We start from the raw sequence: 13,057 nt of genomic DNA on the forward strand, positions 1-13,057 counted from the left end.
AATTTTTACTTGACAATACAGTTGTATCGAGCATTCCAAAATAATAATTATCAGTGGTCTTTTGTAATTATTTCATATATTTAATCCAAAAGACCACTGAAGCGTACTTGAGAATACTCGAAACAGCTGTATGGTCAGCCCAAAATTTTAATTAATTAAAATTAAAAAAAATTTTGTTTTTGCACTTTATTACTGTTCCAAAAACCTCTCTGTTAAAAACAATAGTTTCTATTAAATAAATGGTCACTACTCGTATCTTCATAACTGAGGTTACAAATCAAATTTCTGTTCTGTCTCTCACCATGCTTACAGTCTCTGTTTCATAAAAGCAATCAAAACCAAAACAAAATGTCGAAAGATGATTAAAGACTATTATTTAGTAATATCAGCAACGGTTATATAATTACTTAAAAATTTCACTTAATTAAATTCTTGATTTATTAAATTAAACTTTCAACAACATTAATGACTTTTCTATCTGAAATAGACAAAATACCCTGTTTTCTCTATATAAATATGTATAGTAATAATAAAACACATATTTTTTTTTTTATTTTAATATAATACTGCAACTAGTTTATTACAATGAAACTAACAAGCAATTTTAGTTTATCAAATATAAAATTGAATTTAAAGTAAAGATGCTTAAGCTAATTACCAACTAGATCGTTGGGTAGAGTTCTTTTTAATCTTCTATCTGATTGCATAGGATAAGAGAGACACATAGCCTCTGCATTTACGTGATGCCTAAGTCTGTAGGCATGAGAATTTGCAAACTTAGTGATGACGTCCGCTACATATTCAATGTCGAGGTCCCGATGCAGATCAGAGTTACGTATATACCAAGGCGCTTTAACAATACACCTCAATACCTTATTTTGAAAACGTTGAATAACCATACGGTTAGTTTTATTTGTGCAGCCCCAAATCTGTATGCCATAACTCCAAACGGGTCTAAGGATCTGTTTATATAATAAAAGTTTGTTTTCTAGTGAGAGTTGGGATTTCTTTCCCATAAGCCAATACAGTTTCTTCCATTTAACACATATTGATGATTTTATTATTCTTAAGGAAACCAATATTTTTTCTACGAATTCTTAACTTTATTTCAATCTAAATCAAAAATAAACAAATAATCAAATAATATCTTTTTGAGTATGAAATAATGAAATTTTGTTTAATGGCATTAGTATTAAATATTCATCTCACATAATCATACACTCTTTTATTTTTTTTATAGTTAAAATCTTTAAAACTTGGAATATTTGAACCCTATTGTACATAATTGAGCGAATCTAACAGTTTCAAGACCATCATAATATTAAGTGCTTTATGGAGAGCAAAAATAAATATTTTTTTCAAAATCATGAACTTATTTCAAATCTTAAAATATGAGACCATATAAGAAAAATTTTTGACCCATTGATATTTAAAATAATATTATTGATTTTATGTTTTCATACCATTTTTATCTGCAGAACTTCTACATTTCGAGCATTGGTAGGTTGATTTTTTCCTGTACACAAAACACATAAGTATGAAATTTTATTAATATTTTCTTATTTCTGAAAAATATTTATTTAATACTCTACAGATAAGTATAAAAGTTACCAGCACTTGCAGCTAACCAGGTGATGAAAAGAAACCTAAATATATACAAAAAAAAAAAAGTTCAAGAAAATTTAAAACAAAAATATACGTAAATTTAAGTCTTTCTTCAGCATAAATAACAGTAAAAGAAAAACCACAGACGCTCATAATGCGGATTACAAACTGAGACACACGGTATTAAAGTCGCACAGTACGCTTTAATAATACCGCCACAATACACAGTCGCATCCTTACAACAAATGCTGTAAGATATTTGTCTACACAGCCGCAACGCAGTGACACCCAACCAAACATATACGCACATACACACACAAACACAGATATACACACATTATCTCATTTTGAACGTGCGGATTTTTTGTTTTGGGCATTGCCACTCCTGTTGCTGCTCGTATTTGTACTTCCGTTTAATCCTTTCGAAAGGAGTCTTTTCTTATTTTTATTATTATTGTTGAAGCTGATGTTGCCAATATTAGTGCTTTACACAAATATATAAATTTATGTACTTACTCTGGCATTTAAGGTTTTCGTAAATAAAAATATAAATATTAGTATGTGTACGTGTATTTACTTAACCCAAAAAAAAATACATACAAATATACACATATATAAATGTACAAAAAATATTTACATGGTTTAATTCGCTGTAATGGAAAAATAGATACGTGAAGTTGATGACTGTTGTGGGAATTTTAATGGATAAGAACGCCACGTACCTAAATGAAATCGGTACTTCGAATTCAATTTCAATTTGTATAGGAAAATACGGCAATTGCATACGAATTTTCGACTGAAATCCTATAGAGAAAATCCTTTTTCTAATTTGCGATGCGTATTTTAAATTACTTTCTCAAGTAAAAGGAGTTTAAATTAAAATATAATTTCTATTTCTAATGGTATGTAGAAGTAAATTACTTATAACATTTTGTAGCTTTTTTAGTTACCGAAGAAAATTAATTTAAAAAAAAGGACGAGATCAAACTCAGAGTTTAAAAGTTATACTATTTAATAGGTAAAAAGTCACAAATTTGAATGAAAAATACCAATTATCAATCATAATCATATACAATATCGTCATTAGGGCAGTGACGACTACTCTAAGGTGTGGAGGTGTGCGGCGCACACCCTAACATAATTTTCAAAATGTCCTATATCAATTTATTAAAAATCTTTGCATCGAGAATTAATATTATTTATTACATTTCCATATATATCTATATATTTCAAACAAAGTTTTAGCAAAAACAATTAAATATAATTGTCTATGAATACTCAATCAATTTCCTTCTCTTAGCTTCTCTTAGTTTGCAACTCAAATTGCATTTCTATTGTATTTCGTCTTTCTCCTTTGCGTGCGGAAAAGTTGCCCGCACATTTATACGTTGCAACTGCATTCACAAATTTCTGTCGTTAGTTGTGCTCAACAGATAAATTATCAAAATAATGTGCGTGTGCTCACGTTTGTAATATCAGAAATAGAGATTCATGTAGTGGGAATTGTATGAGAGTAATTTTCTGTTCTATTCGAATATCAACTGCATGCATGCGAATCCAATATGTTGACTTGCCGAAGTACTTGGTTGTGCGGTTAAATTTGCAGCACACATTTCAGTATATTTCTTAAAATTTCGTCTCTCCCCTTTTAGCTGTTGCTCCAGCGAATAATAACCTGGTACCTGGTAGCACATTTATGCGTTGCAAGTGCGTTCGATTGTATTTGATCACTGCATAAACATGTATGGTTCTAAGTACAAACTCTTTTGTTTGAAAAAATTTGGTTTGATGTTTTTGATATAATGTTCAACTTATATATATTTAAATTATTAATTTAATTTATTTAATGTTAGTTTGTTAATGAAATTATAAATATTATATTGTGAAAATATTAATGCCTAATGTAATTTAATTATTCTAAATGAAACATCTAATATGTTTCAATTTATTATTTTTAATTTAAGCAGCTCACGTAAAAACAACATTGTAGAAGGGCCGCACACCCTTCCAGATAGGGCACGCGTCGTCACTGCATTGGGCCCATATCTTATTGAAATATAGGGAACTGTCCCTAAAACAAACAAGCAAATAACACAATACTTTATCGAAAATACTGCATATATTCTCAATGCGGTTTGGTATTTTAGAAATGATGATCTGCATCGTGATTTAGGTTTAAAAACTATTAACGATATGACAAACAATAACACCATAACCATAACATGAAAACCATTCCACAAAAAAGAATATCGCATTAAGAGCAATTTTAACTACTCTCCTAAATTTTATTTTAATTTAAAGTTAAATAGACATATACATTATTTCAAACTAACAAATTTAAATATTTGATTTTAAACCTAAATCTAAACCTCTATTGTACGGATATTTAAAAAGCTGGAATAAAAAAAAGCAAACCACTACTTACTCGAGTCTTAAAATAGCAACAAGACTTTATGGGGCTCTTAAAAGAAAAAAGTGTGTTATGAAAAAACTTACGAAAGATAGAATACTAACAATAGTACTGATCGGTGGAATTGAAGCGATAGGTAAAAGAATACTTGCCTATATATGAACTAAACGGAGAGGGGGTTTAAAAGGTAGATACATGTCTAATTAATGGTATCGTTATGCTTGTTAATTCTAGTCTACTTCACAATATCTGACTAAAAGAAATATGAAACGCTACTATTAATCCTATAACGGATGAAAATCTATACATTTTAATGAGAAGTGAGAACTTATGAATATTGCTTTCTTGAACATAGCATATCTTCTTTACTTCTGTCTTTTACTAGCGAAATATCAGACAGTAACTGATTTATATTCCACAAGTCACGCATAGTTCTTAAATTTATCAACATATATTGACCAGAGGTTTACATTCAAATAGTTCTGGTTTATATTTAAGATGTTGCACTTAGTTCAGTGAATTCATTAGCATACGATGATTCACATGTGAGTTTAGAATAGATGTTAATGCGAAAACACATGTCTATTCTCACCTTTAGTCTATTATTGTACATTTGTGTTGGTGAAATATCCACTATTCTCTATTAAAAATAAGGGCATCATCTTTCAACTACACAGTTAAATTCTTTTATTTTAGGTATTCTATAATTTTTTAAACAGTACTCGTTACAAGGAACGATATTCGCTTCACACTACGCGAGTTAATGTTCATTAACTGCTCAACCCTTTTAAGTTGTTGCTGTTGTATATATGTTTGCTGAAGTATATAGAAATTCTGTTACATTTCATCATAACTGTTGGTTTCTTTCCTGAATGCTTATATTGTTGGAGAAATTGTTTGGTATTATAGCCGTATTTTTGCAGACATTCCTTTAATTGATTGCAGCAACTCTATACATAGCAAAATATTGCAAAAATTGTATATAAATTCAAACTTAAGATGCTTACCATAAGAATTCTTTAGTTTGTTGGGTGAAGAGTAAATAGTTTAAAAAAATTTCTTACAAGTATTATCTCAGTTTAAATATCAGAAAGAAAAATAGATTTTATTTCAAACTGTCTTTTGTTTTATACCTCAAAAGATAAAATTTTAACTATAGTGACTGGTAACCTTACAATGATGAATATAGCAAGCACTACATCTTACAGTAACTTGTTACTTAAGCTCCATTTGGATTATATATGTACCGATAGCTAACGGCAACAATAGCATAAAAATTTATTAAGATTTTAATTAAATAGAAGCGCTGTACATTCTGTTTGCTTTACAAAGCTTAAATCCATAATGTTGTGGTTTCTTCATCTGATATACTATGCAAAACAACAATTAATTCAGCAGAAATAATCCCAATTTATTAGAAATTAATCAGTGGAATCAAAGCTTTTTTGAAAAACTGGTTGTAGGATATGTAGGCATATCCATGCAATCTGGCCTCTTTCCACTAAAATGAAATCCAATGTTCTCATTGAGATGCCCCGTAGCGATATAAGTTTTATGCTAGGTTTTCTTACAAGTCACTGCAGACTAGGGAACCATGCTAGAAGATTGAATCTCCCTTTCAATTTGTACATGTTGCAACTGTGTGGAAGACGATGAAAGTTCATCTCATCTACTCTGTCTTTGCCCAACTCATGCACGGCGGCGACTAAACACGGCGGAGCCCCCTTTCTTGAGGATCTTGATTAACTACAAGACCTCCCACCTAACAGAATTCTAAGCTTCGCCAACGGTGCTAGGGGGTTTTTAAACCTGAGTTTCCTCTATGTACGGTAACACAATGGACCAATTGGCCTAAATGGATCCTCTAGGCATCGCCGATATAACCTAATCTAACCATAGTGTAAAAGTTACATTTTTGTAACTCAGATGTATAGTAGACATATGCCGATATAACCTAAGCTAACCTTAGTGTAAAAGCTACAATTTTATGACTTAGATGTATAGTAGACATATGCCAAAATAACTTGCATATTTTTAATATTTATAATATATATTTAATGTATTTTATTGTCACTATTTACTGCATATTTTTAGATTAATAAATCTTTTTGTTAAAAAATATATACAAAAATAAAGATGAAAGCATTCTACATTTTTCCTTCTTTTGAGAATTATTGCTCTGTAAACAAATCAAAGTTGACATTTTGTGAAATTCCGTTATTGCAGTTCCACATCACTTATAAGTTTGTGACAGGCCAACAGACAGACATACAATTTCCGTATTGTTAAGTTGCATTGTCCCTTTCATATAACTGCATTGCCAGTTACTCATATTTTTTTGTAAATTTTCAACAAAAACTTTTCATACGCGAAATGCAAGCGACCCATATTTATCTGTGTTACATACTTTGCATAAGAAATACAAAAACTCAAAAAAGAAAAAAACTACAGCATAAAGTATATTTCATCCGAAGTATCTGAGAACTGTTTTTGCCGCAAACGGCGCTAATATAGATGTTGAAAGTCTGCGGCTTGTATTATAACGTGGGAATGTGAATACATATGCCGTGGAAGACTTGCTACGAAAATATATGTATATAGTTTGAAAACTTTATCTGGGCAAAAATAGTGAATAGTTTTTTATAGATGCTGAGTTGGTTAAGATGAGCAAATTTAAGTGATTTCATTTCACTTTTCTTCGCTGAAATTTTTTCTTGAACGTTTTTTTTGCATCTTTGCATTTTGTTATGTGAACATCTTTTGGACCCAAGTTTTTTATGTTAAATAAAACAAATAAATATGAACAATACTTTTGTTAATATTTTTAAAGACTACTATTTAAGATTATTTTAATAAACAATAACTGCCGCCGTTAAAATATATAATATATTAAAAATATGGAATTCTCATTATTCCATTTTATTTCTACAAAATATAGAATAATAGTAATAAAGGACTATTATTTAAATGTGGAATGCAAACAATAATGCATTTGTTTTAACAAAAATGTTACAAAAAAATGACAATGGAACAATGACTAATGTAAAATTACCAGAAAAGTGTAATAAAAAGAAATAAATTATTTATAAAAAGCTTAACAATTATTTGAGCCACTTTGACTAATTTTCATTTATTTCGGAAATTCTTTTTAATTCAGAAATTCATTTTTTATATGAAATATTTTTATTCCGTTCTGCAGTTTTTTAATATAATCAAAGCTGCAAATTTATGTGAAAATCCATTTAGAATTTATGGCTTCAACTAAAACTCACACATATTGTGACAATAAATTTTCGTTGCTGCTAATACCCAGCGGCACCATTATGCCAGCGCTGAAAAAGTAAGCGAAGAGGTAATAGCTCTTCGTTTTTATTTTTCTTTGTTTTCGACATTTGTTTTCGACATAGGCAATTTCGGGGTTGAAATTATAAAAGAATGAAGAAGAAAAGCAAAGGAGTATTAAGAATTTCTTGTTTTGCCTGCATTGTATACATTTAGTCTATTTTTGATTTTAGTGAAGTGCGTGCAGTAAACAATTTTTAATTTTTAAAATTAAAATAAAATCTAAAAATATAAATAAAATTTGTGAATTTATCATAAACTCACTGTAAGTATATGCAAAATCAAGTAAATATATTTAAAATGATAATTGAAATTTTTGTTTTGTATTATGTAGATGCTACTGCGTCAAGAACGATTAATTTACCAATGTGCTGCGAATGCAGTCATTCTAAAGCAAGGGGTAAAATGTAGTCAGCTGTTTCAATTGGAAAATTTTACAATTCAAACTGAGGAGGATTTAATTCAATTTAATGAAGAAATCACTGCCGTTGAAGTAGTTGTAAGTTAAATTATATATGTTTCTTACTTTCAATTTCAACTTAATATATTCACATGTAACAATTTTACTTATTCATACATTTCTTTTCATCTATTACGTTATTTATAGACTGCATCAATGAGACGCGTTATTAAAAAACAACCAATTACGTGAAAGATTTCGTCGAATTTTGGAGAATGGTACCCAAGGCAAGAAGTCCTTAAGAGCGTTAGAGAATGTGACAGCAGCACTTTTTGGTATGGTATATTGTACATAATTAACTTTAGCGTATACAATAACATACTTTTGTATTTTCAGATGCTTTAAGTACAGATGGTAAGCCGGAACAAGTGATCGAGTCGAGTCTGGAAATCTCTTCAAGGTGTTAGTAACAATTTCCAGAAAAATATTCATCTATATAAGTATGTTATATTTTTTTATGTAAATATTAATATTTTAATTTTATAAAACATAAATATAAAATATAATTTATCCAAAAAAATTTATAGTATTTTATTTAAAAATCAATAGCATAGATAAAATTTAAAAGGTAAGCGAACATGTCAGCGCTGATATGTTGCATTACAAATTCGAAAAGGTAAGCTAACATGTCAGCGCTGATATGTTGCATTACAAATTCGAAAAAGTAAGCGAACATGTCAGCGCTGATATGTTGCATTACAAATTCGAAAAGGTAAGCGAGCATGTCAGCGCTGAAATGTTGCATTACAAATTTGAAAAGGTAATCGAACATTTCAGCGCTTGCCCGCAATGACATGCACGTGTTAAAGTAATTAGGAGTTTCATTTGAATAATCAGCGCTAGGCATTACCATTCAGCGCTGAGGGAATCGATTCCCTCAGCGCTGAAAGTCCCGCTGGGATATAACACTAATTACAATAGAAACTGAAAACTTATTTTTAGCTTCGATTAAGTGCTTTTTGGGAAAAATAAATTTCAAAAAGAGGTGCTTCGTTTTCAATGAAATGTAACCATCAAATATTTGTTTACCTTTTCTTTGTAAATATGTCAAAAACAGGTTTCTCAAACTGTCAAAAATGTATGAAAAACTTTTGTTTACGGTATATTCAATGTATTCATTTTGCATTTGGAACATATTTGGAACTCATTTGAAGCTCGTTGGAACCCATTTGTACAAAATGAGATCTATTGTGCCAGTGTAATCTCATTTGCACATATGATATTTTGTATGTAGAAATCAATCATTTGCTCCTCATTTGTTTGATTTGATTTTTGATCCAAATCAGTCATTCGACGCCATATAAAAGTCGTTTAGAATAGTGAACTCTACAAGAATCCACCGTTATATTGAGCAATATTGGAAATTGTGACTTTTTAAAATTTCTCACATAGTACATATATTCTCACATTACTTCTTTTATGCTAGAAAGGATTATCTAAATTAAAAATAATAGAAATGAAATAAGAAAATTAATATATATAGCATTTATATGTGGACATTAACTGAATGTCTAGGGCTTATTGCTAAATATGAGTTACACTTTCCAACATTGTTAGAATTAACAAAATTGTAGCTAATGAATTGACCGGTTACCAACACTGATGTATGAGGAAATGTAAACGCAAAGAAGATAAACAAAAACAGAGAATTATACAGACAGAAGAGCGGAGGAGCACGTGCTAAGTGAATTTTGAATAATTCTCCATATATTAAATCTTTAAAATTTAATGAAAACATGGGCTTAACAAAACAATATTTGGCCTATAGGCCCGTAGATAGTTTTAATATAATAACGAGCGCGCGTACGAATGTGAACTTTGTTGTTTACAATGGCATTGAAGGGCGCTATGTCCTGACAGGAGCGGCAGAAAATGCTATTGTGTGGGATTTAAGGTGAATGCATGTATAAATTCAGACATTATATATAACATTGAAATATTTTGTGCACAGGTTGGGTGAACGTGTGGCTACCTTTCGGCGTGACAAAATAGAAGTAACCGCATTACGCTCTTCACCAGACAATACGCATATTTCAATTGGCTACGCAGATGGTGTGGTTGAAGTGTTCGATTTAAACTCACCATTGCAAGCAATTTGTTCACTAGCTGTGCATAAAAGTGCTGTGTCCATCATACGATACGATAATGAAGGAATGCGTTTAGTGTCCGGTGGTTTAGACACTGAATTAGTAGTGGTTGACATAGTCGAACAAGCAGGTAAACAGCGATTAACTGGGCACAATGCTTCCATTACAGACGGTCACTTTCTGCAAGTATTTGGTCAACAAAACATTGTAATAAGCAGTTCGAAAGATACACAGATAAAGTTTTGGAATCTGGACACGCAGTTTTGTTTTAAAACCATTGTAGATAATCGAACTGAAGTGTGGGCTCTTGCATTTGTTGGTACGCTTATGGTAGCTGGTTGCGGTGAAAGTAGCATGAATGTATATCGATTAAAACAACACGATGTAGAATCACAGCCTTTGGAAAGAGCTGTAGAAGGCTTATCAATCGATGATGAAGACACTATTAGTCCTATTTCAGTATCTAATTGTGGTGTTATACAGCGTGCTGGCAAAGGACGTACAGTTAGCTTAGTAACTGATATGAGCGAGCGTGTTATTAGTTGTCACGGTACTAATGATTTAATTGAAAGTTTTTATATTTGTACCGATGATGAAGCTAAAAAGCGTTTGGCTAAACGTTTAAAAAAGGCAAATAAATCAGCAGATAATATACAATCGCAAGAAGTAAGTTTAAGCGATGAAATTAAACGTTTAGAGAGCATTAAAGTAAAGCAAAAAATAAAATCAATTGACGTGATATTGGGTAGTAATAACGAATTACGTGTGGCTGTCAGTTTAGCAAATAACAGTTTACAACTGTATAGTTTGAATGTGCTTTTAAATCAAAAGAAAAATATAAAAGAAAATTATAAACTTCTGCGTTCTCTAACACGTGCTGGACATCAATCCGAGGTACGCACAGTTTGTTTTAGTTCAGATTCTTTAGCTATTGGATCTGGTGCGGCAGAATCATTTAAGTTTTGGAATCGAGAGACGATGCAATGTTTACGAACAGTCACTTCAGATTATATACTTTGCGCTACTTTTGTGCCTGGCGATCGCTATGCACTTCTTGGTATGAAAACGGGGAAGCTGTTGATAGTTGATGTAGGTACCGGTGATATTACAGAAGAAATTCCTGCGCATGAAAGTGAGCTATGGTCATTAGTTGTTTTACCTGATCAAAAAGGTTGCGTTACTGCAAGCAGTGACACCACGGTTAAAGTATGGACATTTGAACTTGTTGACAGCTATCATACAGAAGACGATGAACATGCTACACAAGCAAAAGTCTTATCTGTGCTGCATAAGAATACTCTTAAGCTGGAGGAAACTGTTTTATGCGTGCGTTTAAGTCCTGACATGAAATATTTAGCAGTGGGTTTGCTCGATTCTACTGTGAAGATATTTTTTTTGGATTCATTTAAGTTTTTTCTATCATTATATGGACACAAACTACCAGTGTTGTGTTTAGATATATCATATGATTCCAATTTGATTGTCACGGGTTCTGCTGATCGAAATGTAAAAATTTGGGGTCTAGACTTTGGCGATTGCCACCGATCACTCTTTGCGCATGATGATTCTGTAATGGCTATTCAATTTATACCAAAAACACATATGTTCTTCACATGTGGTAAAGATGGGAAAATTAAACAGTGGGATGCAGATAGTTTTGATAGAATTCTAACATTACCAGGTAAGTTTTTATTTGAAATGGTTAATCAACACCGATTTTATACATGAAGTTTTGTTTTAGGACATATTGGAGAAGCGTACAATTTGGCTGTGAGTCCTAATGGCAAATATTTAGTTACGTGTGGTTCAGATCGCACACTGCGTGTGTTTCAACGCACCGATGAACCTCTAGTTTTGCAAGATGTACAAGAAGATGAACGTGAAGAAATGGAAAATCAGCAGCTAGCAACTGGTGAAGATAGTGGAGTACCGCTACTTCCAGGTCTAAAATTAGCATCTCGTAAAACGGTGGGTTCTGAAAAAGCAGCTGAATCCATTTTGGAATGTTTGGAGATATGTAACCAATACGACGTTGATGCTGAAGATAAACCCGACATACATCCCTTATTGCGCGCTTTACAAGTAACAAATACAGATGATTTCTTACTAGCTACTATAGGTCGAATACGTGCTTCTGATTTGGAAGAGGCCTTACTTATACTACCTTTTTCGAATGTCTGCGAATTGTTAGACAGACTACCACAGTTAATTGCAAAACGTAATGATGAAATAGAACTGTTGTGTAAGGTTACCATATTTCTTTTTAAGGTGCATATGAAACCAATTACAAGCTCAAAAGCAATGAAGCCTCTACTAGAAAGTTTGATAAAATCGCTAAAATCTGACGTTTTAGCATTGCGTGATACGATTGGTATAAATTTGCATGGCTTAGGCATGTTACAACGAGATATTGAGGAAAGGCAAGGAATAGAGCTTTTCCGAGAGGCCACACAAGAACGTAAAAAACGAGATAAAAAGAAAAGACAAGCCACAAAACGAGTTCATATTCAATTGACGTAGTGTTGTAGTGATGAGAATAACGTTTATGATGTGGAATAAAATAAAAAAAATTATTTATATAAAACTTTAAAACCTTTATTAATAGATGAAATACTTATAAATTTTGAGAAGTTTCCAAGATTTTTTTATAAGATACAAGTGACTCAATGAACTGGTTGTATAGCTAAACTAGACTTTTGGCTCAATTCAACATTAATAATTGTTTTAAAATTTTACACATAAAAAAATTAGAGGTGAACAAATTGAACATTTGATACAAATAGGTTCCTTTAACAGATTGCTGCTTTTGGGTAACAAGGCGACGAATCGCTTTGTGGACAAACGCCTGAAAAAAGAAGAAAATGATTGACTTGTATAAACTACGATATGGGGAATCTTACCACCACAACGAGAGAAAGTTCCTGGTGGGCCATAGCTCAGCTTTTGTATTGTGCATTTCTCCATGGGTATGCATGGTTTAATATACGGCGCCTTCTCTGCCCAAGGCATGGGATCTTTTGGTAATACACAGTTTGGCATATAACTCAATTTATAAGTGGTACACTTCTCTGGTGGTTCCTTATTACTAACGACACCTGGTATTGGTTTGATTGGAAGTGGACGAGTAAAGTCGCACACTGGCATGTAGGATAA

The 13,057-nt window shown here is 31.6% G+C and overlaps 1 protein-coding gene across 1 annotated transcript; it reads left to right on the top strand.

The window, feature by feature from the left end:
• The first annotated feature begins 9,423 nt into the window (after nucleotides 1-9,423).
• LOC119668455 (WD repeat-containing protein 3-like) lies at nucleotides 9,424-12,496 on the top strand. Its single transcript, XM_038077960.1, has 3 exons — nucleotides 9,424-9,711; nucleotides 9,769-11,585; nucleotides 11,646-12,496. The coding sequence occupies exons 1-3, from the start codon at nucleotides 9,554-9,556 to the stop codon at nucleotides 12,422-12,424; spliced, it is 2,754 nt and encodes a 917-aa protein (XP_037933888.1). The 5' UTR covers nucleotides 9,424-9,553; the 3' UTR covers nucleotides 12,425-12,496.
• The last annotated feature ends 561 nt before the right edge of the window (nucleotides 12,497-13,057 follow it).

Source organism: Teleopsis dalmanni, chromosome 1, assembly GCF_002237135.1.
Source record: "Teleopsis dalmanni isolate 2A chromosome 1, ASM223713v2, whole genome shotgun sequence".
In the NCBI taxonomy this organism is placed as follows: domain Eukaryota; kingdom Metazoa; phylum Arthropoda; class Insecta; order Diptera; family Diopsidae; genus Teleopsis; species Teleopsis dalmanni.

What these genes read in the sequence shown, in the direction of transcription:
- LOC119668455 (XM_038077960.1), top strand. Translation starts at nt 9,554, where the DNA reads ATGGGCTTAACAAAACAATATTTGGCCTATAGGCCCGTAGATAGTTTT. An exon ending in GCTATTGTGTGGGATTTAAG is followed by an intron (nt 9,712 to 9,768) that starts GTGAATGCATGT and finishes TTTTGTGCACAG; the next exon opens with GTTGGGTGAACGTGTGGCTA. An exon ending in TAGAATTCTAACATTACCAG is followed by an intron (nt 11,586 to 11,645) that starts GTAAGTTTTTAT and finishes GTTTTGTTTTAG; the next exon opens with GACATATTGGAGAAGCGTAC.